At 40.2% G+C, this 24,504-nt stretch overlaps 1 protein-coding gene across 3 annotated transcripts in view; it reads right to left on the bottom strand.

Annotated features, from left to right (window-relative positions):
• SLC18B1 (solute carrier family 18 member B1) overlaps positions 1-22,803 on the bottom strand; it is a 31,016-nt gene extending 8,213 nt beyond the window's left edge. Inside the window, exons 1-8 of one of the 3 annotated variants that reach the window (XM_068550965.1) lie at positions 22,610-22,803; positions 21,271-21,410; positions 12,587-12,682; positions 12,199-12,272; positions 11,331-11,478; positions 9,215-9,371; positions 3,885-4,021; positions 1,068-1,169 (exon numbers count right to left, since the gene is read on the bottom strand). In XM_068550965.1, the coding sequence (XP_068407066.1) occupies positions 1,068-1,169; positions 3,885-4,021; positions 9,215-9,371; positions 11,331-11,478; positions 12,199-12,272; positions 12,587-12,682; positions 21,271-21,410; positions 22,610-22,652 (897 nt within the window). In that variant the 5' untranslated portion in view covers positions 22,653-22,803. The remainder of the gene's footprint in view (positions 1-1,067; positions 1,170-3,884; positions 4,022-9,214; positions 9,372-11,330; positions 11,479-12,198; positions 12,273-12,586; positions 12,683-21,270; positions 21,411-22,609) is intronic. The other 2 variants (XM_068550966.1, XM_068550967.1) reach the window with 2 other exon arrangements.
• Between the last annotated feature and the right edge of the window lie 1,701 nt (positions 22,804-24,504).

The raw sequence follows: 24,504 nt of genomic DNA, 5'->3' as shown, positions 1-24,504 counted from the left end.
AGTACTAGCTCTGTGTACTAGTCATCTGGACTGAACGGCTTAGACCTAGTTAAAGGAGAATGGAAAGGATTTTTTGTCAGGATGGCGATGGGATAACTGATGCATATTTACACGACCAATCCTTTCACTCCCACAGAAAAACTAAATTCTATCCTCTCAACTTGGTCAAGTCCTAACTACTTTTGGGGCTCTGCCCTAATTATTAAGGTCAAACCACTTTTTTGCATCAAGGGAACTTTTTCCTTTAGAAAGTCTAATCCAAGAGTTTTTCAACAGTTTTAGCGTTAAGACTCCTCTTCTCCCAGATGAAGCAATTAAAAAGTGAATCTGGGGCTTCCCTGGTGGTGCAGTGGTTGAGAATCTGCCTGCCAATGCAGGGGACACGGGTTCGAGCCCTGGTCTGGGAAGATCCCACATGCCGCAGAGCAACTAGGCCCGTGAGCCACAACTACTGAGCCTGCGCGTCTGGAGCCTGTGCTCCGCAACAGGAGAGGCCACGATGATGAGAGGCCCGCGCACTGCGATGAAGAGTGGCCCCCACTTGCCGCAACTAGAGAAAGCCCTCGCACAGAAACGAAGACCCAACACAGCCATAAATAAATAAATAAATAAATAAATAAATAAATAAATAAAAACTAGTAAATTGGCCACATAAGATCTTTTAAAAAAAAAAAAAAAAGTGAATCTGTTCAGGGTGATGGCAGGTTGGCACATACTGAGCCTCACACTGGAACCTCTCCATCAGCTAAAAAAATTGAATATATTAAAATTTAAATGTTCTCACTGCTCTCCACCCCCCCAAAAAGGTAACTGTGGTGATGGATACGTTAATTAACCAGGTGGAGGGAATCCTTTCTCAGGGTGTATGTATACCATATCACCATGATGTATACTTTAAATATCTTACAATTTTATTTGTCAACCATACCTCAATAAAGATGAAATTTCTTAAAAACTGAATATGTCAATTCTAATCAATGGACCTCTAGAGTTCAGGAAGTACAGTTGGACAACCATCAGTCTAGACATACAAAAGTAACTCTTAACTATCGATGAAGTATACATACTGGCATTTTATCACTGAGTAGGCCCACCAGTGGTGAAGAAATGGCATAGGATAGCGCCAAACCCAGGAATACCAGTCCCACATATCCAGCTGGTAAATTAAACTGTAGAAGAAATCCTGTGTTAAAGTTACATGGTTAAGTCATTTTTTCAATAAATATCTATCTTTTCCTTCTACCATTTCTTCAGCTCTTACTATCTGCCATGAGGCTACTACTAACAGCATCCTTCCTAATTTTTGCCTTACTCTTATAAACGGATTACTTTTTCTCTATAGGGGAAAAAACCTAACCACAGGTCAGAAGTCCTGGATGTTTTTGATTTGTAGCATTTGACATTAAATATAGTATAATTATCCTTCTATGAATTATAGCATTTTTACATGTCAATCAGTGCTTTGCAGATGTTAGTATGCACAAAAAATTACCTAGAGTACTTGTGGGTTTTTTAAAAATAAATGTATTTATTTATTTTTGGCCGCACTGGGTCTTCGTTGCTGCGCATGAGCTTTCTCTAGTTGCTGCGAGCGGGGGCTACTCTTCCTTGCGGTGCGTGGGCTTCTCATTGTGGTGGCTTCTCTTGTTGTGGAGCACAGGCTCTAGGTGTGTGGGCTTCAGTAGTTGTGGCACATGGGCTCAGTAGTTGTGGCTCGTAGGCTCTAGAGCGCAGGCTCAGTAGTTGTGGCGCACGGGCTTAGTTGCTCCAAGGCATGTGGGATCTTCCCGGACCAGGGCTCAAACCCGTGTCCCCTGCATTGGCAGGCGGATTCTTAACCACTGCGCCACCAGAGAAGTCTGGAGAACTTGTTATAAGAGGTTCTTGGACGCCAGCCCTAGAATTTCTGATTCAAAAGAGTCTGGGATGAGGCCTGAGAATGTGCATTTCTACAAAAATCCCAGGTGATGCTCATTGCTCGCAGACTGAAGTGCACTGGTGTGAAAAACACTGACAATAATATCTGTTCTATCCATCTCAAAGAGATATTAATTTCTAATTAAAGAATTAGATGGTATGACACATTTTAAAAGGCTTCTAAAGTAGTAAGCCACCTCATAACTCTGCTACTGTTACTGTTACCAACATGATATAAATGCCTTTCTTGGTTATCTGAGTTGTTCTCATTTTCCTTAATTTCCTTAACTAATCCTTAATTAAGCCCATGAGATCTATTTATACATCAGTATATGCTTGAATAATTTTAATGACATAACTCAAGCTAAAAATCAGTCCTTTAAAGACAGTAGCAAGATACAAAAGTCAGAAATGTCCTCTTCTGATTTTATAACAGGGGGGAGACAGGGTGGAACCCTTCTTCCCTAAAAGGCTGAGCAACTGGACAGCAAACAGCCAATACAAAAAACTGTTAAGAAGGCAGAAGAAGGGCAACAGGAACAAAAATGTGACAGAAAAACCAGAAAGTACATTTCTAAAGATTTTTTTATAAGTTAGACACGAGCAACTTGGGTTTATGAGAGACTGGTTACAAATTTTTTTTTTCATTGTTTGGACACACTTCTTAAAAGGACAGAAAAATGACTTAAAGAGACATGTTGTTGGGCTTCCCTGGTTGTTCAGTGGTTAAGAATCCGCCTGCCAGTGCAGGGGACACGGGTTCGAGCCCTGGTCCAGGAAGATCCCACATATCGCAGAGCAACTAAGCCTGTGCGCCGGAACTACTGAGCCTGTGCTCTAGAGCCCATGGGCCACAACTACTGAGCCCATGTGCCACAACTACTGAAGCCCACACAGCTAGAGCCTGAGTTCCGCAACAAGAGAAGCCACTGCAATGAGAAGCCCGCGCACCACAACGAAGAGTAGCCCCCGCTCACCGCAACTAGGGAAAGCCGCGTGCAGCAATGAAGACCCAATGCAGCCAAAAATAAATAATAAATAAATAAATTTATTTTTTAAAAAAAGAGACACGTTGTTGATAATGTGAATGGAATGTGTCACCATAAACACAAAGTATTTTTCTTATGCATTACCTCATAGATGCTCACTTCTTAAGTGTGATATTATATTATTTTCCAAAACTTGGGTCCGGCACTAAAATAACAGTCCCCAAGTTTACCTGTGAAATACCCAAAACTGTCTTTACTGACTTGAAGGGGCTGTGTTTCTGGTAACAGTGCTTTTTTCATTCTAGGGCCTCAAATAAAGTGAGTATGGACTGCAGCTAGTAGATTTCTGTCTTTATAAACACAGATTAATTCTCCAGTATAATTAACTATCAGACTTAGTAATTTATTGCATTATTTATTAATAATCTTTTTTCAAAAATATCTAAGAACAAATTGCTATAACATCAAACTTTAAAATTCAGTATATAATTTTCAGCATTAAAAAGATGGAGAGAGATTCTTGGTTCCTTTCTCCCATCTCAGATTAATATAGCCCACAGTCTTTTGAATATGTACGCAATAGACTAAAAAGTAAATGGACCCAGAGGGGATCTGTTAGAAAAGAAGGGACACCTCACATTAAATGAGCCACTAAGTACCGCAAATGCCTCACTGGAATCAAAACAGAGGAAAGTATCCTTATTAAGCAGCCAGGATGTTGCCCAAGCCAGACCTACAGTGACTCGAGCAAGGCCTTGGAAAAAGGAGACCAGATGAAAGGTTTCTTTCATTTACACCAAATCAGACCCCTAGTTATAGGGATGTCACAGAGGGAAGGTACAGGCTGTCTTGGTGAGTAGCTCTCATTCTGCCTCCTTCTTGAAGCCACTCCCAGGACTTTCCATCAAGCAGGGCCCGAGAGCAAGCAATTATGTCCACCCGCTACAATGTGGCGGTCTGCATCACCAGGCTACGCACCTTCTCCAAAACAAAGAGGGACAGCGTAGGATCAAGGAAGCCAAAACCTGAGCTGAGTGAGGTAATGACGAAGGATATAAAGGCAACCTTGGGTAAAGTGATGAGTTTCCAGAATGAGTGTTTCCCTGGATCAGACTCTGTGGGGTAAAAATAAAAAAAGAAATGAGAGTAATGAAAATTGCTTAACTTTATCTTTCAATCTATTTTGAAAAGTAAAATTGGTAAGGTCACCTTTATCCAGTAATCAAAATAACCACACTTTTGAGTTTGCCTAAAATTTGCATATAAGTTATTCAAACCTAGAGGCCATTTCAGTGTTCTTAAAAATAATTTCTCTAATTCAGAAAGAATCAACTGGAATCAGAGTGTGAGGAGAAGAAGCAGTCTTGGTTACGGGTCATAACCTAGAAGTCAGTGAGGCCTTCCCAGATGGGATAGAGAATATGTAAAGTTTGATTTGGTGCATAGGAAAAGCCAGACGCTTTATCAGGGAACAATGTGTGTGTGCTGAGGAGGAATCTGAGTTAATCAAAGAATACAAAACAATTTTTTTCTGCTCGTAAGAAAAAACACTGGATTGAAAGGGATGCTAGGGACTTCCCTGGCAGTCCAGTGGTTAGGACTCCCTGCTTCCATTGCAGGTGGTGTGGGTTCAATCCCTGGTCAGGGAACTAAGATCCTGCATGCCGTGTGGTACGGCCAAAAAAAAAAAAAAAAGAATGAGATGCTACTGAATCATGTGTACATTCCATTTGGCAGTAAAGGTCAGTTGAACAGCAACCTCATGTCCCACCATTCCAACAGCAACACAACTTCTGCACCATGCCAAGCATGAGGCATGATTGTTTCCAAGCCGCCAATCATATCCTACAACTCCCTTCTTTTTCCCCTGCTAATTTTTCAAGTTCTATTCACTCTGTAAAGTCTGGCTGTGACCTTAATTACGCCACAAATTTTACCTCTGCTTCCTACTGCACTTCTAATCTATACCATGTAATTTAGCACTTAAACTGTATTTCATTTTATGTGGTTTTCTACTGCTTGATGACTTTCCTATCTTCCAACTAATTTACTGAACAAAATCTATGCTGAGTCAGATACCATGTAAAATGCTGGGCAGACAAAGGCAAAGGAGACAAACCCAGACCCTGACCTCACAGAGAAGATACAGTAAGGCGTGGGGAGAGCTAGGATGGAGCTAGGAGGGTATGGATTGGAGCATATGAGAGGGTTGCCTTAAAAAAACAGGGAAAGCTGTTTAGGAAAGAATTTCCAAAAGTAGTAATATCTAAGTTGCTGCCTAAAAGATGAGCTTGAGATGAACAAGCAAAGAAGGAGGAAAGAATAATCCAGGCATATTATCCAGGAATGGCTCATTCCAAGACTCAGAAGTGAGGGAAAACGATTCTGTTTGAGGAAATGAAAGAACAGAAGCAAAGGTGGAGGATGGAGATTGGAGGGTAGGAAGGAGAGATCACATTGTAGAAGGATGTAGTGATAAGATTATGCAGCACTTGTAAAATAGGCTAAGAAGCCCGGGAAATCACTAGACACTTCAAACAAAGACTGAGAACCAGATTTGTGGTTTAAAGAGACCCCTCTGTGGTCTCCTGGGAAATGGAGACAGGGGGACGGGTTAGGAGACTGTGCACTGAGCCAGGCCAGGAAGCTCTCTGAGGGCCAAATCAGCACTGACATATCCTCGTTTCTCCAAAAGCACCCACCACAGTTCATTACTCAATAAATTCTTGGTGAATAATGATCCAGTAGGGAGCAAAGTACCAAAAAAGCATAAAGTGTGGTTCAACTATTTTAAGTACTACACTTGGACTTTGTCAGAATATGAGGGATAAAGTTAAACTGTGGTGTTAGTTTCTTAATTATTAGCCAAATATTCAATGATGAACCAATTGTGAGCCCAGCCTAGGATGTTTAACTACAGATTTGACTTAGAATGGGGATAGGCACCCCCTTGCGGCTCAGTGTGGCAGTGCCAGCAGGGAGACTTCATTGGGTGTGGATTTTGGATTGTATATTACAGATGTTTATTAGTCACCTTTAAAATATAAATGATAAAAGATCAACTGTAATCAACTACATTTATTGTGCATATAGAAGGTATTATGGATGTATGGTATAAGACAAATTATTATGGCATAAATGGTCCCTTTCTCTAAATCCAAAGTGGGAAAGGGGATTATCGCAATAAGAACATACAGGAACGTACATGAAAATGAACACATAATGAGTTTAACTAAGCTGTTGATGAAGCCCAAGCAATGAAAACTTACGGTGATACCTACTTCCAGAGGCACATGACAAAATCACCTGGGGAGCTTTTCCAAGCTACTCAGGTATTCTCTCTGCTTCCTCCAATTCTGATACATTCTTCTTGGAGGGACAGGACTCCATGGTTGACAATGCCTGACACAGGAAACTGCTCTTAGAGATGAGGAAGTGGTGTGGCCCTCAGGTGTGAAGGGGCAGGAAAAACGCAGAGCATTGTGGCACTAGTGACTTAGCATTTAGATCATTGATTGAGAAGGTTCAGAAAAACTTCCCAGAAGAGGTCATACAAATTAAGTTTTGAAGGATGAGTAAGAGTTAGGTAGAGTAGAAGTGGGAGATAGTCCAGCTCATGTGACTCCCCTGCTGACACCTAACAACAGCTCCTAGTGGCTTTCAGGATAAAGCTCTCATTTCATGGATTTAGGGATTTTTATTAAGAGGATTGTCATGTACTTGACTGTGTTTTAAAAATATTTCTTTAGCGCAGTATGGAAGAGGTGACTTGGAGAGCAGATATAAAGGATGAGAGAGAGGGAGGGGCCGAAGTTGACTCTTAGACACCCAAACCTAAAGTTACATTGTTCATGGGTCTAGAAGCAGTTAAATGAGTGGGGTGGAATTATAGAACAAAATTCTGCCAATATCATCAAAATAAAAGAAAATTTAATTTTCTAGCTTCTATCTATAAGCTTTCCTAAAACATTAATTTTTAAAGGTACTCAATGGGAACCCCCAAATCAATATTTATACCCTCAACATTATCAATTTTTGAGATTAAAAAAAAAAAAATACCAGGTTTTTCCATTCAATCTAAATAGAAGATCCTTCTTTAGATAAACAGAAAGTTTGCCAAACCATTTTAAATGGGCAAAAGATCTAAATAGACATTTCTCCAAAGAAGATATACAGATTGCCAACAAACACATGAAAGAATGCTCAACATCACTAGAGAAATCATTAGAGAAATGCAAATCAAAACCACAATGAGGTATTACCTCACACCAGTCAGAATGGGCATCATCAGAAAATCTACAAACAACAAATGCTGGAGAGGGTGTGGAGAAAAGGGAACCCTCTTGCACTGTTGGTGGGAATGTAAATTGATACAGCCACTATGGAGAACAGTATGGAGGTTCCTTAAAAAACTAAAAATAGAATTACCATATGACCCAGCAATCCCACTCCTGGGCATATACCCTGAGAAAACCATAATTCAAAAAGAGTCATGTACTGCAATGTTCATGGCAGCACTATTTACAATATCCAGGTCATGGAAGCAACCTAAATGTCCGTCAACAGATGAACGGATAAAGAAGATGTGGCACATATATACAATGGAATATTACTCAGCCATAAAAAGGAACGAAATTGGGTCATTTGTAGTGAGGTGGATGAACCTAGAGTCTGTCATACAGAGTGAAGTAAGTCAGAAAGAGAAAAACAAATACTGTATGCTAACACATATATATGGAATCTAAAAAAAAAAAATGGTTTTGATGAACCTAGGGGCAGGACAGGAATAAAGACGCAGACGTAGAGAATGGACTTGAGGACACAGGGCGGGGGGAAGGGGAAGCTGGGACGAAGTGAGAGAGTGGCATGGACATATATACACTACGAAATGTAAAATAGATAGCTAGTGGGAAGCAGCTGCATAGAACAGGGAGATCAGCTCGGTGCTTTGTGACCACCTAGAGGGGTGGGATAGGGAGGGTGGGAGGGTGGGAGACGCAAGAGGGAGGAGATATGGGGATATATGTATATGTATAGCTGATTCACTTTGTTATGCAGCAGAAACTAACACACCATTGTAAAGCAATTATACTCCAATAAAGATATATATATATAAAAAGGAAAAGAATAAACAGTAAAAAAAAAAAAGAAATCAAAGAGACAAAAAAACCCATAGCTAACTGGAACTTTAAGTTCATTGAAGATGCAGGGAAATTTTAATTGAGGAATAAGAGAAATGAAGAGGAAGAAGTAACCAGGCTGGCAGGGATTAAAAGGGCTTCAAAAGATACCAGGTAGTGGGGGTGATGGGCAGAGATGAGGAGAGCAGGCCAGGACGCAGGGAATTACTGATGTTGAGGCCAGTCCAGCACCCGACCACAGAAGCTCTAAATACACGTCCCACGATTAACTAGTAAAGTCTTTTCTCCTTATACGGCGTTACTGATAAAGAGTTAACACAACTCCTTCTCCTGCTGCATGAGAATACGACCTGGTATCAGTTTCTTAGTCAACAGCCAAGTGTTCACCTGTGAACCCAGTCTGAGCACAGTCCAGGACGCCCTACCACAGAAATAACCATCACTACGCACAGAAAGAGGACAAGCTCCCCTCCAGCTCTGTTCCACTAGTAATCTGACAACGGTAAAATGCCTACTCCACTGCTAGGCAATCTTACGTAGAATGAAAATAACCCCCGACTGGTAAATTTCATCTGTACAGAAGGAACTATAAACAAACCATCAATATGCGATGCTTTGTGCCTCCCTGACTATGGTGACTACTGTACCCGGCGCATGCCTCATGGAGACCCTGGCAGCTGTGCCCATAGTGCTGTTAAGGATAGGATGACTCCTATGGGGCATGAAGCTTTGGAGCCAAGATGACTCCCGTTACTGCCTGATGCGGCCCTGTGTCCTCGCACTTGAGCTGTGGTGTACACAGCTGCAAGCACCACAGGGAAGGAAGGTCTGACTTTGTCCTCCTGTCACAGAGCCTTGTAAGCAGATGGTGAATCTTTCATTTTAAATCAAAAAGACATCTGATGGGCACTGCGTATGTTTTATGATAAGGAATTTAATGTTTGCTAGTTCTATAGGTCAGAAAGAATTTATGACAGACAGAAATTCACATAAACTGATTGCTTACAGCAACATTTCTGAAAAGAGGATCGATTCTTTCAGCATGCTCTACAAAGCTATTATTGATTATGTAAAATAGAACTGTGTATATGTTAAATTGGTCTCCTACAAAGGCATAAAAATACTTGAATTTAAGGTTCTTAAAGTGAGTAATATATGAGGTCTTACCATAATTAGGTAAAATACACATGTTGAGGGGAACCATCAGCAGAACTATGCATCCCAGAAGAATGAAAGGCACCTCGTAGCCAAAGGACTGATACAGGAAGCCACCCAAAGGAGGCCCTAGTACCAGACCCAGTCCAGAAAAACTCTCAAGACTTCCCTACAAATGGGAAAACAAAAGAAAATTGAGTTAATACATTTTGTTTGAAAAATGAACAAAGATTTAACGGGCAGGATCTGAAAAAAATTCTATCCACTTTACAATTTATACACACACCACACACACACCCAAGATGGACCAAAAATTTAAACATACATATTAAAATCATATAAGTACTAGAAAAATTAAAAATGAGAGTTTTTTGTTTTCTAATCCTTATGGTGAGGTAAATTTTCTAATTATGACATAAAAACTTAGAAGACACAAAAGAAAAGACTGATAAATCTGATTACATGAAAATATGAAAAACTATGAATGGCAAAAAAAAAGTCAAAAGACAAATGAAGAATGGGGAAAAAATATGGCAAAGGATTAACTTCCCAAATGCATCACAAGAACAACTACTAATCAATGAGAAAAATCAACAATCCTATGGGAGGAACTTCCCTGGTGGTGCGGTGGTTAAGAATCTGCCTGCCAATGCTGGGAACACGGATGTGATCCCTGGTCCGGGAAGATCCCACATGCCGTGGAGCAACTAAGCCCATATGCCACAACTACTGAGCCCACGAGCCACAATGACTGAGCCCGCATGCCACAACTACTGAAGCCCACGCACCTAGAGCTCATGCTCCACAACAAGAGAAGCCACCGTAATGAGAAGCCCGTGTACCGCAACAAGCAGTAGCCCTTGCTCGCCGCAACTAGAGAAAGCCTGTGTGCAGCTACGAAGACCCAATGCAGCCAAATAAATAAATAAATAAATAAATAAATAAATAAACATATAAAAAAAAAATTCAGCAAAAAGAAAAAACATAATCCTATGGGAAAATGGGCAAATGTTGTAAATAGACTGTTGACACATAAAATGAAATACAACTAGCTCGAATGTGAACTGGCCATCTCTCAGTTGCAGGACAGCAAAGCCACACTCCAAACATGTTTAGCCACAAAACCCTGTCTTACAGAGCATGTCAATGGACTAGCATCCTTATGAACCCTTCTTGAGAAATGTAAACAGCACACCTGTTACAGTGGCCACCACTGCATGGCAAATGACTATAGAACCTAAAGTGAATCTATACAGATATATATACATACATACATACATATATATATATATATATATACTTACATGGGTGTATAAATATATGTGTACATATATTTAATACAAGTGTGAAGATTTATATTTATACAGCAAGTAGTTTACCTGAGGGTCAAAACTTTCAAACTGTAGTATTAATATGGGTAAATGAGTGAATCCTTGGTACTGAGCTGATTAGACCCTGAGGTCTCTGAGGATGGTGCCTTTTCTGCGTTGCAAACCAGGAGTCCTTCGGGGATGTCTGGGTCCAGAGGAGTGAGCTATGGGAAAGGCTAGTTGGGATCAGGGAGACAGCAGCCAAGAGCTAGGACAGGAATCTGGTATGTCACTCATACCTGGTGTCGAGGCGCGTAGGCAATATGTGAGAATGTACGCCAATACAATGCTACCAGGCTCTGGATTTTTTTGGTAAAATAAGAGGGCGCTCCTCAGACTGACTGCACAGAAGCACTTATGGACTTCAGAATGATCTCTAAGGTCCTTTCCGTGAATCTGGGAAAAGTGGAGGAAGGACTCTAGTATAAATCTGCTTCAGGTGGCCTAGCTACAATCTAGGCTATAGAGAGACAGCAAAATACTATTAGAGAGGGTTTTTTATTTTTTAAGGGGTAAAAAGAACATTTGGTTTTGCCCATTCAGGGGCTTCTAAGCCCAGGAAGAGCACCTAAGTAGACTAAGGGTATATTTATTGACAGCCTGCTGCTACAGGCAGAAATTGGGGTAAAAGGTAACAAAAACAGAAAGTAGAAAAAAGGCAGGTCTAGAAGAATGGGCCCCAGGTTTAACTTGAAAGGTCAAATAAATATTTTAGCCTACACTAAAAGGAAAATAGGAAAAGTGTATAAAATACCTACCATTACTGTAGCCACGTTATTTGGAAAAGCCTTTGCAAGGATAGAAGAAGATGCGGTTATTGCTGCAGCAAAACTGATTGCGTCAGTTATTCTCACTAGAAAACACATAGCAATAAACACGGGTCCTTCCGGAACTTGGTCCAATACACTAAAAAAAGAATAAGATGACTCTCAAATGCCAAATTGATTTTGATTTTTTTTAACTGTACTCACTGAAAACAGTAGTACCTCAACCACAGTTATTAAAATAAATCTCCTCAGAATACAAATTTTTTAAGAGTTTCTTTGTTATATTTTTAGTAGGAGGAATTTGAGTCATAATGACAGCCTCATTGCGCTTTTTTACTGATATATTTGATGCCCTAAACAATAATACTAAATAGGCCTTTTGAAAAATGTAGAGTCACTCTGATAAGAACATATGTAGAAAGGCTTCTTAGTTTTAGGTCTTCCCCCAAACAAAAAAAAAGCACAAGAAGAGGAAAGCAAAACCAGGAACCTGAGAAAGATTTCTGATGACATTATCTTAACATTTGTATCCTTATATTCTTCAGCTGATTCTTTAGGTAAGAAATTCACCTTTCTGCTTAAGCCAAAAAGTTTTTGTGACTCAGAAAAGCGAGTTAAGTTTCTGTCTCTCACGATCACAGGAGTCCTAAAGAACAGATTCAGCAGCCAGCTTAATGGTGATCCCCTAGAGGACTCTTTTCTTAAGATCAATGTCATTCATTCCATTCACTGTATCATTCAACTCCCTTCAACATTAGTCACATGGTATTGACTGATTTACATAAACCATTAACACTTTAAACTGAAGATAAATTATGAAATCTGTTCAAGCTCCCAAACATATCACAACATGACTTACCCAAAGAGAACTGTAACTCCTCCTGAGACAAACATTCCTGCTACAAACATAAATTTTGCTCCAATATGTACAAGCTATAATAAATGTCAAAGAAAAGTATAAATTGATGCTACAAGTCTATAGTGATATAACAAATCCACTGTATCAGGAAACAAAAGATTTGGGGAAGATATGTACAGTTAACAAAACATTGTAAGTCTTTAATGGAATGACAACATGCGTTGCTTACAAACATGGAAGAAGTTAAAAATCAATCAACTTTAAGAATGGAACTGTCAACTGAAGCACAATTCATAAAATATAATGGTGGTTATTTCTGTATCAGTGGAAATTCTAGACTAGTAAATTAGAATAACTCATTACACAATTTTAAAAAACTAATACTTACATATTTTCCAAATACCAAAGATGCCAGCAAGTCAAACAAAGCATAACATCCAAAGATCATACCAATAACTGTATTGCTGGCTCCTTTCTTTTCAGCCTTTAAAGAAACAGAAAAGACAACAAAGTTTGAAAGGCAAATTAGCACCAATATAGAAAAATGGAGCTATTAGATCAGAGCATCATCTTCTTGTAACCTTTATCTGTAATTTCAAAGATTATTATTTTAAAATAAACAGGGTGAGGAAGGAAAGGAAACTATTAGACCTAGTCTCTGACATGAAAGTAATTCACTCACCAAGCCTATAACAAATTGTTAGCTTTACGATCTTGAGAAAAAAAAGAACAAAGCTGGAGGAATCACACTTCTTGATTTCAAAATAAGTTACAAAGGTACAGTAATTAAAACAGTATGGTACTGGCATAAAGACAGACATATAGACCAATGAAACAAAATAGAAAGCTCAGAAATAAACCCACATAAATATGGTTAATTGATCTTCCACAAGGGTGCCAAGGACACACAATGGGGAAGAGATATTCTCTTCGACAAATGGTGTTGGGAAAACTGGATATCCACATGCAAAAGAATGAAATTGGACCCCTATCTTACACCACTCACAAAATAATCTCAAAGCAAATTAGACTTAAACATATAACCTGAAACTGTTACACTTCTGGAAGAAAACAGGGGGTGAGGGCTTATTGACATTGATCTTGGCAATGATTTCTTGGATTTGACACCAAAATCTTAGGCAACAAAACAAATCAGACAAATGGAACTACATCAAACTAAAAATCTTCACAGCAAAGGAAACAATCAACAGACTGAAAAGGCAACCTACAGAATGGAAGAAAGTATTTGTAAACCACCTCTATATAAGGGGTTAATATCCAAAATATGTAAGAATCTCCTACAACTCAATAGTCCAAAACACCACCACAAAGAACCTGATTTAAAAATGAGCAAAGAACTTGAACAGACATTTCTATAAAAGAGACATACAAATGGCCACCAGATATATGAAAAGCTGCTCAAGATCACTAATCGTCAGGGAAATGCAGATTAAAATCATGAGATATCATCTCCCACCAGTTAGGATGGCAATTATTGAAAAAAACAAAAGATAACAAGTGTTGATGAGGATGTGGAGAAATTGGAACCTTATACACTGTTGGTGGGGATGCAGAATAGTGCAGCCACTATGGAAAACAATATGGAGGATCCTGAAAACATTAAAAATAGAACCACCACATAATTCAGCAATCCCTCTTCTGAGTATATATCCAGAAGAATTGAAAGCAGGGTCTCAGATATATTTGCACCCCCCATGTTCACTGCAGTATTATTCGAAATAGCCAAGATGATATAGAAACAACACAAGTGTCCATTGATCGATGAATGGATAAAGAAAATGTGGTATACACATAAAATGGAATATTATTCAGCCTCAAAAAGAAGGAAATTTTGGCATTTGCAACAACATGGATGAACCTTGAGGAAATTATGCTAAGCGAAGTAAGCCAGTCATAGAAGAACAATCGCTGCATGATTCCATTTATATGAAGTATCTAAAATAGTCAAACTCATAGAAGCAGAGTCTAGAATGGTGGTTGTCAGGGGCTTTGGTAAGGGGGAAGTGGGGAATTATTGCTCTTTGGGTATGAAGTTTCTGTTATGTAAGATGAGCTTGTTATGTTCTCACCACAAAAAAAGAAAAAGAAAAAAAAAACCCCACAAAAGAACACAAGGGAATTTTTGGAAGTGCTGAATATGTTTAATATTTTGATAACAGTGATGACATCACAGGTGTGTGCATATGTCCAAGCTCATCAAGATGGATATATTAAATGTGTGCAATTTTTTGTATATCAATTATACCTCAATAAAGTCCCCCACCAAAAAAAAAAAAAGAAGAAAGAAAAAAAGAATTGTTAGCTTTAGCTGGCAAAAATCAGAATTAGAGTATAAACAAAACAAAAAATCTTGGTTAAGGAAATTTGGGCTTTGCTTCAGCCGTGGATCTATGCAAACAACAGCTGATCTTGACACACTTTCTTTTTGGTATCCATGAGATAATAGAAAATATGTATATTGGTCTCTGCCCCCCGGTTCTTGGTACAAAGCTCCTAATACCCTTGTAATTTCCTAAGTGATAAGAGCTCTAGGAGCAATATTGTTCTAATATTCATTCTCTGACCCTGGTTCCTGACACCGAGTTCCTAAATCCCTTGGCATCTCCTGGGTGACAGGAGTTCTAATAAGATAACTCTTGGTGGACTCCTACATGGGGGCTGGTCACCAGAAAAGACAAGCCATGATTAGAAGCTTAGAACTTTCAGTCCCATACCCCATCCTCCAGAGAAGGGCTGGAAATTGAGTTAATGATTGATCATGCCTACGTGATAAAGCCTCCATAAAAATCCCTAAGGTATGGGGCTTGGGGAGCTTTTGGGTTGGTGAACACATGGAGGTGCTGGAAAAGTGGCTCACCCGGAGGGGAAATGGAAGCTCCGTGCCCCTTCCCACATACCTCGCCCTCTGTATCACTTCCATCGCATGCCCATCTGTATACTTCATCACATCCTTTTATAATAAAGTGGTAAGCATTAAGCAAGTGTTTCCCTGAGTTCTGTAAGCCATTCTAGCAAATAACTGAATCCAAGGTGGGGCGGGGGGGGGGGGTGGTCATGGGAACCTCTGATTTGTAGCCAAGTTGGACAGAAGCTGGGGGTAACCTAGACACCTACTACTCGCGATTGGCATCTGAAGTGGGGGGGGGGCAGTCTCGTGGGACTGAGCTTTTAACTTATGGCATCTGGGCTAATTCAGGTTACTGTCAGAATTGAATTGAATGGTAGGACACCCACCTGGTGTCGAAGGGAACTGCTTGGTGTAGGAAAAAGACCCCCACATATCTGGTGTCAAAAGTGTTGTGAGTGTGGTAGTAGTATAAGAATAAAGGAGAAACACACAAAACTGGACAGCTACATGTAAAAGAATGAAATTAGAACACTCCCTAACAGCATACACAAAAAGAAACTCAAAATGGATTAGAGACCTAAATGTAAGACTGGACACTATAAAACTCTTAGAGGAAAACATAGGAAGAACACTCTTTGACATAAATCGCAGCAAGATCTTTTTTGACCCACATCCTAGAGTAATGGAAATAAAAACAAAAATAAACAAATGGGACCTAATGAAACTTAAAAGCTTTTGCACAGCAAAGGAAACTATAAACAAAACAAAAAGACAACCCTCAGGATGGGAGAAAATATTTGCAAATGAATCAATGGACAAAGGATTAATCTCCAAATTATATAAACAGCTCATGCAGCTCAATATTAAAAACACAAACAACCCAATCAAAAAATGGGCAGAAGACCTAAATAGACATTTCTCCAAAGAAGACATACAGATGGCCAAGAGGCACATGAAAAGCTGCTCAACATCACTAATTATTAGAGAAATACAAATCAAAACTACAATGAGGTATCACCTCACACCAGTTAGAATGGGCATCATCAGAAAATCTACAAACAACAAATGCTGAAGAGGTTGCGGAGAAAAGGGAACCCTCTTGCACTGTTGGTGGGAATGTAAATTGATTCAGCCACTATGGAGAACAGTATGGAGGTTCCTTAAAAACCAAAAATAGAATTACCATATGACCCAGCAATCCCACTACTGGGCATATACCCAGAGAAAACGATAGTTCAAAAACACACACGCACCCCAATGTTCATTGCAGCACTATTTACAATAGCCAGGTCATGAAAGCAACCTAAATGCCCACTGACAGACGAATATATAAAGCCATAAAATGGAACGAAATTGGCTCATTTGTAGAGATGTGGATGGACCTAGAGACTGTCATACAGAGTGAAGTAAGTCAGAAAGAGAAAAACAAATATCGTATATTAACGCATATATGTGGAATCTAGAAAAATGGTACAGATGAACCAGTTTGCACGGCAGAAATAGAGACACAGATATAGAGAACAAACGTATGGACACCAAGGGGGGAAAGTGGATGGGGGCATGAACTGTGAGATTGGGATTGACATATATACACTAATATGTATAAAATAGATAACTAATAAGAACCTGCTGTATAAAAAATAAATAAAATTAAATTTTTAAAAAAAGGAGAAACACACAGGAGGAAGGTTCGAATGCAAATAAATAAAAAAATCACTTTGCTGGTCAAAAAAACTCAAGAACAGGAAGCTCCTTAAGCTGGCACATGAGTCATCCCAAGGACTGTTCAGTCTGGTTCTCTGTTTCTAACACCCACTCTCAACTACCTGACAGTTCAGAGAAGATGAAGTTTCCTTTCCTGACATCAATAACACAGATGAAAGAAGCTCCCCCAGCTCCCAACATTCTCTCCGTTCTCCTGAAACATCTGGAGTAGTTTATCGCCCATCAATGATCCCTATTAATATTTATAGCCTATTCTATCAGTGAGCTCCTAAATTTGCTACAGATGATATAGTATTTATTCTAAATCTACTTCTTTTGAACTTCAAATGCTACCATTAGTTGTGATGTACAAATGAATAGACAAAAGGTTTGAAAACCTTTTTAAAACCCTGGAACTATGGTAGATCCTTAGATCAGGTTCTAGCTATAACCATGTAAGGGGTTAAAATATGAGTTTAATTTCTTTAAGATAAGATTGGCAACTTGGCATACCATGAAGCACTAAGCCTGAAACACACATCTGTCCTCTCAGGCAGTCAGGAATCATTTATCGAGCACCTTCTATGCATCACGCATGGTACCCAGGAGCCAGCAGTGAATAGCTATGCTCAGAAGATCCGACTTAGATTCATCCTTCTGTCAGAGCTTCAGCTCTTCCACAAATCACTTTACTCTGAATACAGAAATGCATGTGCATACACACACTCCCTTTAAAATCCGTCCTCCACAACAGCCATAATTCTATTTCTTTACCTTTTCTCCCTAACTACAATTTTAAGATAAAAATTTACTTTATTGCTTCCCATATGAAGTTATGATCATCATTCAAACCTTGTCTTTTTAAAAAATGTTTTTCTTATGTTATTATGTCTCTAAATAAACCCTACAGTTCTCAAAGCAGCATACCACAGGAAATCAGATAGGTGAACTCTACTTTTCATGGCTAAACTATAGGCAGGAAAGGTCCCCTCACTCTAGGAAGCACCCCCTACCCCTGAAGTGTGGTCCCTAAGTGCCTGGTGGTGGGAGATAGTGGAGAAGTTGAACCCAGAGCATTGTAGAAACTGCTTGGGCAGGATTTCAGCCTATAACTCTACGAGACTCAGGATTAGCCATTCCCCTTCCATTACTAATCATCACATGAGATAATGGTGTGGAGAAAAGAGAGATCTCACTATGAACGATGCCTTCATTGGCATCCTAGCAAAAGGTTACACTGTGTGTAGACAGGAACACAGAGTCCACATTTCTACTACACAAAAGTCAGGTGGTGTTACGGGGTTCACTGTGTCCCTCAAACTTCTTATGTTGATATCCTAACTCCCAGTACCTCAGAACGTGACCTTATTTGGAGACATAATTTTTGCAGGGGTAATCAGTTGAAATGAGGTCGTTAAGGGTAGAGTCTAATCCAGTATTACTCGTATTTTTGTAAAAAGGGGAAATTTCTTCACAGAGACACGCATAGAGGGAAGATGGTGTGAAAGGACACACGGAGAAGTTGGCCATCTACAAGCCAGAGAGAGAGGCCTGGGACAGATCCTCCCCTCACGGCCCTCAGAAGGAACCAGCCTTGCCAATGACACCTTGATTTTGGACTTCTAGCCACCAGAGCTGTGAGACAATAAATTTCTGTTGTCCCCAGTCCGTGGTACTTTGTTACAGCAGCCCTAATAACATAAAACAGGTACCTTGAAGGGAAGGTATCATCAAAGGGGTGAATTAAGATGTAGAAAGAACATTCATTGGTCAAGTCACATCCATGTTCTTTGCTTAATAGCTCTGAAAGGTATTTAATTCTAGAGTCTGGCAGAAAATATATAATAGTCACAGCAACTAACATTTACTGAACCCTCACTATGAGCCATGCTGTTCTATATGGTTTCTAACAACAATTAAATAAGGGATGTATTTTTAGCTGGCCCCATTTTACAGATGAGAACACAGACTTGCAAAAGTTACTTGTGTCATGGTCCCAGCAGTCATGTCAGTTTCCATCTTGCACAGGTTCCCACATTCTCTGTGGAAGCAGGATGGTGACTTAGGATGTCCTACAATCACATACCACAGCAGTAACTGAACACCACTTTTGGCATGCGGATCCTGCTTCACATTAGGACAGCAAGAAGAGCTATTAAAAGCAATTTCTAGTTCACTTATAATCCTCTGCCAAAGGAGGAGGAGGCCAGAAAAAGGATGAGTAGAAATAAGAATCCTGAGCCAGAAGTTAAGAAGAAGGGCCTTGTTTTCCCTTGACCTAATTAGCTCTAGCTAATAGGAAGGTTAACAGAATACGAAGGAGAGAGAGCAAGTTTTGCCAGTGCATTTGTCAACCCTAAGGCTGTTATTAAAAATGAAAAAGAAGGGCTTCCCTGGTGGCGCAGTGGTTGAGAATCTGCCTGCTAATGCAGGGGACACGGGTTCGAGCCCTGGTCTGGGAAGATCCCACATGCCGCGGAGCAACTAGGCCCGTGAGCCACAACTACTGAGGCTGCGCGTCTGGAGCTTGTGCTCCGCAACAAGAGAGGCCGCAACAGTGAGAGGCCCGCGCACCGCGATGAAGAGTGGCCCCCGCTCGCCGCAACTGGAGAAAGCCCTCGCACAGAAACGAAGACCCAACACAGCCAAAAATAAATAAATAAAATAAATAAATTTAAAAAGAAATGAAAAAGAAGAGCCCACTCTTCAAATCTACACCTATTAAAGTTAGAACGCTCTCTCCCCTGCCTCTTGGACGCAAAAAACTAAATCAAAAACTGTAAGAAAAAGAAAAAACAAAAAAGACACACACCAACAGCCTTCTTTTCCTTCGTCTGTATTCCACTAAGAAGAATCTAACACTAGTTGCCCTTGCTGAGTTCCAGCTGAACCGGGAAATACCCTTCTAACTTGATGGCCCACTTACTCCCGTTCTTCTCCATCGTAACCCCACAGGCTCCATCCATCATTTTTTTCCAAAACCGGTATCTACTCAGTCTACTTACTCTGTCTTGCCCAAGCACCTCTGATGACTTCTTACTGACTACATCTTTGGCCTGCGTGGAAGGACCCTTGCATTCGAGCACCAACCTGCCTCCTCAGATCCTCTGCTCCCATCGGACCTCACTGAACCCTAGGCCCAAGCCCCACCATCGTCCGTGGTTCCCTAAGAACATGCTATTTACTTTGCTAATTTCGTGACTATCCCCTGCGGGTTTCTAACCTAGAACACCTCTTTGACTCACCTTAGGGTTATTCGGCCAAGCCCCTTTCAGTATTACTCCTTCTCTCCTTCCCTTCCACACCAGCCAGCCTCTCCCGTGGCAAAATTAACCATTCCTTTCCCTGGAGTCTCCTAACATTTTGGACATCCTCTTCAAGGAGATCCAAATACTCTGCAACCTTTTGTTGTCATATTTTTTCACTCCCAATGGACAGACGAGAGGGGGACATTTTCCTTATCTTTTTTCCAGCCCTAACACATCCAACGCCTAGCACATTCTAGGGTGGGAAGTCGTTAAACCTCCCATTCCCGTTCAGTAAACGGAATTGAACTGGGCCAGTCACTTAACTTCGGAATCTGTTTCTTCATTTGCAACATGAGATTCTGACTATTCTGCCTATCTTATGGAGTTGCTACAGAAACCAAATGGGATAATGTGTGGGAAAGTACACTGAAAACTAAAAAGCACTTATGGCTACAGAGCTGTACTGCTCCTTTAGCAGAGAAGCCATGTTTCTCGTCTTTTGTAGCACACAGAAGGAAGGACCACATGTTATCAAAGAAGTTAGAGGACTGGGAGGGGCCCGTGCATCATGAGGCTTTGGCAAAGAGCATGAAAGAGAACATATGGGCATATTATCTCCACTCAGCCAAGTCAGTATCATTCCTTCCATACTATATACCTCACCAACCTCCAGATTCCAGGTGGATTCTCTAAGGGTTATTCCTTCAAGTCTGTGCCATTATCCATAGACCCTAACACCACATAAAACACTGATTAGAAGGACCTAATCAATATTAATCAGAATTCCTCCTTGGCACAAACATTGCCACTAGATTCCATATGAAATTCAGGTCAGAAAAGGGCATTTAGTGGACCATGCCTTTCTAATTCCAAAATATTAATAAACCCAAACTCCAGGAAACACTGTCTTAACGTAGATCTTTTGCAATAACGTTAAAATCTCAGTTATTCAGTGCACTTCCTTTTTTTTTTTTTTTATCGGTTGCAGAAACCAAACAGATGAATCAAACTACATGGTAAGCAAAGTAATCCTCAGAAGGTCAATTATACTTAGGTGAATTACTTCCTAAGATGATGTTATTTTTACTGAATTTTTTTTTTCTGGTATCAAATATCCTGTAAGAAGTCTTCTGTTGGCTGAAGTTCTATACATCATCTTTGCCATATGCAGATTTTTACATCCCCCAAATGAAGTATTTCAAAGGCTTTTTAAAAACACTAATAGTTCATAAGGATATAAAAATGTCTTACCTCCTCGGGGAAAAAAGGTCCAAGGATAGAATAGCACATCATGGAACCTAAGTTAATGGAAGCTGCTGATATCAGTACAAAAATCTGTTCTCTTGAAAGCCGCCTGGATGTCTCCCTTGCACCTCCTGGAGGGCCATCACCTTGAAGGCAAACATGCTGCAATTACAGACATGTAATTGGGGCTACTGATCAAAGTACAGAAATGTCACTTCTGTGCACAGAAATGCACTCAGGATAACATTTGCTGAGCTAAGGGCTATTTTGAATACAGCACATTTGATCAAATGTAACACAATCCCTGTATATCACGGCAATTTTCAAAATATATCACTTTTCATTTACATACTATTCCCTATTAGGATTTCAGTGCACAAATTATCAAACCATCTGCTTTGTTTTGCCTTCACCATAAGGTCTATTTCTTTCACCTTTAATAGATTCCTTCAAGAAGGATGAGGCCACAGGGTGCTCTCCAGAGCACTGTTCTCTGAAGTATAGTGTGCTTTCTCAAGTTACTAGCTTCATATGCTACATGGACTCAGTCACATTTTAAGCATGTCATGTTAGCGGTTTATCAAGAGGGTACTATTGAAGTCAAGTGAAGTGTAAGTAGGAGAAAATAAGCTAATCATTCAACTGGAGAATTAATACTTACAATGGCAGCTCCTGGAAAGACAAGTGCCATAAATCTGTGACTCAGTGTTTTACAATAATTACTGGTCTTCTGCATCGATTAATTTAATACTTATTCCCAGGGCTAAATTTCCATTTAATTTAAAGACACGAGGTCAATTACTCAGTTCCAAACATCCAGTAAATCTATTTGCTATTTTTAAATTAAATGGTTTTGAGAAAAAAGAAATTTAAGTAAGAAAAGTATATTTGAGTTGTTCTATTTTTTCAGAGGTTGCCATTGCTGTCTAGAAAAAGAAATCTGTGCAACAGGAGGAAGTCTTAAGAATCTGTGTAAAAATTTTGGTAGTGGATGAGGAAGGGAACTGAGAGAAAGTTAAAGGGGCGAGGGGGACAACAGCGGGGCTCGAAATGTAATGATTTTCGTTTGTCTAACGGGCACACTTATTTGAATGCATTCTTAAACATATAGTACTTAAAAGTAGAGCTACAGAGAGAAAGTCCTTAGAGACCACATCCGCACCACCCCAGTGCGCAAACTTTAACCCCTTTAAAGAGAGAAAAAACACGCTGAACCGAACCCCACTGCCAGGCCCCTCCTTTTCGAATCTCTCGCAAACAAACCCCGCTAAAGCTAATTCAATGGCTGTTAAAGAGACACGACCCAAGCCCCAGAGGTACATCCGGCCTCGCTGCTCTCTGTAACCTCCTGGGGGGCGTGGGCCTTCGGGGTCCCCCGGCGAGTCCATGGGCAGTGCGCGGACTCCTGCGCTGCGGCTTCCGGCTCCCGGGTTCAAGCCCGCGCCCTCGGACTCGACCTTGAACGAGCGGAAACGCGGGCGGCGATTGCTCAGCCGGGCCCAGGCATCCCGGATTCCCTACGGGAAGCGCGGCCAGGAGTTCCACTCAGCCCTAGAGGATAGGGAGGAGCTCCGGGAGGCGGGGCGAGGGCGGGCGGAGGGCGGGCGGAGGGCGGAGCAAGGACTTTTTTTTTTTTTTTTTTTTTTTTAAGGCATAGGCTGTTTACGTCCACCACTTAGGATGTGCTGTACTTTTTCTCTCTGTATGAGAGAGAAAAAAAAAAAAGGATGAGTCTATATTTCATATAGTTGAACCCCCTACCTTAAAATGAGTAAAATTTAGGAATACTAAGAGTAAGAAAGGAAGCTAGGTAGACACAGAAAAGATAGGGAACACCTAAACTTAAAAACACAAATGTGAATTAGAAAATTAGGTTCATAACGACTCTTTTTTTTTTTAAGTGAAAGCAAGTTTATTTAGAGAGATACACATTCCATAGGCAGAATGCAGTCCGTCTCAGAAGGCTAGAGCAGCCCAGATTTTTTATTTAAAGTGCGTTATTTTTCACAGTGGGTAAATGATGTGGTGTTTGTAATCACTGAAGCCAGACATTAGTAACCTGGCAATGAATTAACTGATGTGAAGTACTCGGATTAGAAAAATATTTGCAGGAATTATAGTGAATGCTGAAGACGCATGGCGGAGTGGCTGGGAGTATCCCCCTGGAGGCAGAGGCTTGAGGTTCAATTCAAGGCACTTGTCGGCCCTCTGTATCCTCCTTCTGCATTCCTCGAACTCAACCAAGGAGGGAGGGGACTGAAAATATTTTTAAAAAATTTTTTGGAAATTTCCAAAAACCAAAACTTGAATTTGCCAAGCAGTAGCAACGATTTACATATCATTTAAATTCTGTTTACAACTATTTATATATCGTTTACATTGTATTGGGTATTATAAGTAATCTAGAAATGATTTAAAGCAAATGGAAGGGTGTGCTGTAAGTTATGCAAATACTATGCCATTTTGTATAAGGGACTTGAGCACATGCACTGGGGAACCAATACCCTCTGATACCAAGGGATGACTGTACTAGCTGTATGTGACTTTGGAGCACAGGTCAATTTCTCCATCTGTGTGACTGGGATTATAATGCTTATCTTGTAAGATGGCTGTGAGCACTGGTGATAAACTATGTGAAGGGCTTGGCACTCGAACATGACGGCTGCTATGTTACGCTCACTCTCACAATTTTCTGGCACAAAAAAATAGAGGCTTCACTTATCTTCAACTTATTTACTATTTGGGAAGGGTTAATGTTTGAAGACTGGGAAATTCTTAATTTGGGGCCAAGGTAAAATAAAGTAACTCAAGACCATTGAGTTACTGCCTAGTGCCAGGCATTGCAAATTCAAAGATAAGTGAGCTCCGTCCAGCCTCTGCCCTTAAGTAGCATACATACCTCCTTCTAGCAGATAAAACAGACACTGATTAACAATTTATTATAATGCAATGAGTTCTATAAGAGAAACATATTGGAAGAACTGTTTACTTTGGCTAAATGAGTCCAGGGTGGCTTCCTGAGGAAGTGATGTTACAGTGAGTCTTGAAGATTATGTAAAAATTCCTGGGGGAGCAGGTAGGTTAGGAGAGCTTTTAGAGCCATTCTAAACAGGATTAGCTCTAGCAAAGGTTCCTTGAAGCGGCCTCCAGAATCTTTATGATCTAATCCCTGCCTGTTTCTCTAATCTTATTTTTTTCTGCATTCTCGCTCCAGTCTAACATCAAGTCATAGAGGAGAAT

This window comes from Eschrichtius robustus, chromosome 9, assembly GCF_028021215.1.
Source record: "Eschrichtius robustus isolate mEscRob2 chromosome 9, mEscRob2.pri, whole genome shotgun sequence".
NCBI lineage: Eukaryota > Metazoa > Chordata > Mammalia > Artiodactyla > Eschrichtiidae > Eschrichtius > Eschrichtius robustus.
The sequence above is the reverse complement of the archived record's forward strand: the minus strand, read 5'-3'. Positions and strand labels throughout refer to the sequence as shown.